At 45.0% G+C, this 2,199-nt stretch overlaps 1 protein-coding gene across 1 annotated transcript; it reads left to right on the forward strand.

The window, feature by feature from the left end:
* The first annotated feature begins 470 nt into the window (after nt 1-470).
* On the forward strand, nt 471-1,913 carry LOC103958136 (probable 3-hydroxyisobutyrate dehydrogenase-like 2, mitochondrial). Its single transcript, XM_009370365.3, has one exon. It carries the CDS (start codon nt 818-820, stop codon nt 1,739-1,741), a length of 924 nt encoding a protein of 307 aa, XP_009368640.3. The 5' UTR covers nt 471-817; the 3' UTR covers nt 1,742-1,913.
* Nucleotides 1,914-2,199: the final 286 nt, after the last annotated feature.

Genomic DNA, 2,199 nt, shown 5'->3' on the forward strand with positions numbered 1-2,199 from the left:
CCAAATAGGATCCAAATACCATTTTGTAAAGGAAACTCTATAGAACATGGTGCAGAACACTAATTTTTGTGTTATATCTTTTGTATTAGCAGTGAATGTTGAGACCCAGAATTTCAAGGCTATACACTCCAATAACTTGCTTCCAGTCAGTTTTTACTTTGCAATTCGAGGGAGACAGAGTCACGCGACAGGACATTTGTTGCATGAACTTTATCAGGATAAAACGTCAACTGATTTTACTACTATGTATAGCAAAAGAAAAGGAAAGAAATTACAATTAATGATAGTTTACATACCAAAATAATGATCGATCGATAAATCAATACTACGTTAATAGATAGTGTTACGAAGCACATATACATATATATTAGGCAATATTCCAAGTGAGAAACGTGACAATTGATTGCATGGACAAATTAAAGTACATCACTAATAAAACTGATTATGATAATGGTCATTATTGAAAAGTGACAGCAGAAATCAACATCTCAAATTCTCACGGTTGAACTTGAACTCGATCGCTACATTCTTTTCCATCTCAGTGAGAGCAAGCCGAGCTGATTCACGATCTCCGTGGCGTTGCTTCCTTGTGAACTCATACGAATTTCACTCTTCAATTGAAGGTTGACACGTGTCCTGAAAAAGTAGCTGAGTCCTTTTTGATTGATCCGATCTTGTCTTCATTCATCGATGTCTCCGAGCACAGGAAGTCTTCCATCAGTTTGTGGGTGAATTATTTACCCACCGGCGAACCACCTGACTCAGCTTCTCAGCTTCCATTCTCCGTCCTTCTCAGTCATCATCTCCACAACAACACATGGGAACTCCTTACCCAAACCCCATCTCTCCTACCCGAACCCGCGTGGGCTGGATTGGCATCGGCGTCATGGGCGCCGCCATGGCCACCCGCCTTCTCTCCGCCGGCTACTCCGTCACCGTCTACGCTCGCACTCCTTCCAAAGCTCAACCGCTACAGTTCCTCGGTGCCCAACTCGCCGATTCCCCTTTTCATCTTGCTCAGCTATGCGACGTCGTCTTCACCATGGTGGGACACCCACAAGATGTGCGATCAAATGTCCTCCACCCAGAAACCGGCATTCTCTCCGGCATTGGTCCCAACTCCGTCACCGTCGACATGACTAGCAGTCATCCGGCCCTTGCGCGCGAGATATTCACTGCTGCGCGAGCCAAAAATTGTTGGTCTGTCGATGCGCCGGTGTCGGGTGGCGACATTGGCGCTAGAGAAGGCAAACTCGCCATTCTTGCGGGAGGTGATGCTTCCGTTGTCGAGTGGTTGGCCCCGTTGTTTGACATTTTGGGGAAGGCTACTTATGTGGGGCCTGCCGGTTCTGGCCAGAGTTGCAAGATTGCGAACCAGATTGTAGTGGGAGGGAATTTGCTGGGACTGAGTGAAGGGTTGTTGTTTGCAGAGCAGGCGGGGTTGGATGTGCGGCAGTTTATGGAGGCGGTGAGGGGCGGGGCCGCGGGGTCAATGGTGATGGAGTTGTTTGGGGAGAGGATGATTGGGAGGGACTTCAGGCCTGGTGGGTTTGCTGAGTATATGGTGAAGGATTTGGGAATGGGTGTGGATGTTGTGGAGGAGAGTGAGGATGAGAGGGTGGTGGTGTTGCCTGGTGCTGCATTGTGCAAGCAGTTATATTCCGGCATGGTGGCGAATGGAGACGGGAAGCTTGGAACTCAAGGTCTTATCACTGCCATAGAGAGGCTCAATGGAAAGTGATATGAATTGGTCACCTCAATTTGAAAGGTTTGGACCGAAATCTTTTGAGTTTTACAGATTGTCACAACATCCCTGCTCTTTTCTTCTGTGTATTTTCGTAGCTTTGATCCATGGTACGTACTATCTACTTGTTTTCGTGATTTTTCTGCGGTATCTTCAAATGTTAGTTTTAGTTCCTAAAGCCTTGAGTAGGCCTGGCAAACGGGTCGTATATGTCGTGTTCGTGTTGTTTTCGTGTAACACCTGTTATTTTAACAATTCGTGTCGTGTTACACTCGTTAAGGAAAAAAAAAATCTTAAATTTGCACATACCATACATTGCCACATATATATTACTTCAAAACATTAAAACACATTTGTCGTTTAAGTACTACATCTATACTCGAAAATAAGAGCCTAATAAAGAAACATCCATACACTACTAATCTATTACAAAATATTAAATGTGCAAGGATATA

This window comes from the organism of the source record quoted next, unplaced genomic scaffold (genome assembly GCF_019419815.1).
Source record: "Pyrus x bretschneideri cultivar Hongxiangsu unplaced genomic scaffold, Pyrus_bretschneideri_v1 Contig2, whole genome shotgun sequence".
NCBI classification, from domain to species: Eukaryota; Viridiplantae; Streptophyta; class Magnoliopsida; order Rosales; family Rosaceae; genus Pyrus; species Pyrus x bretschneideri.

Coding starts and splice junctions, on each gene's coding strand:
- LOC103958136 (XM_009370365.3), top strand. CDS start 818: ATGGGAACTCCTTACCCAAACCCCATCTCTCCTACCCGAACCCGCGTG.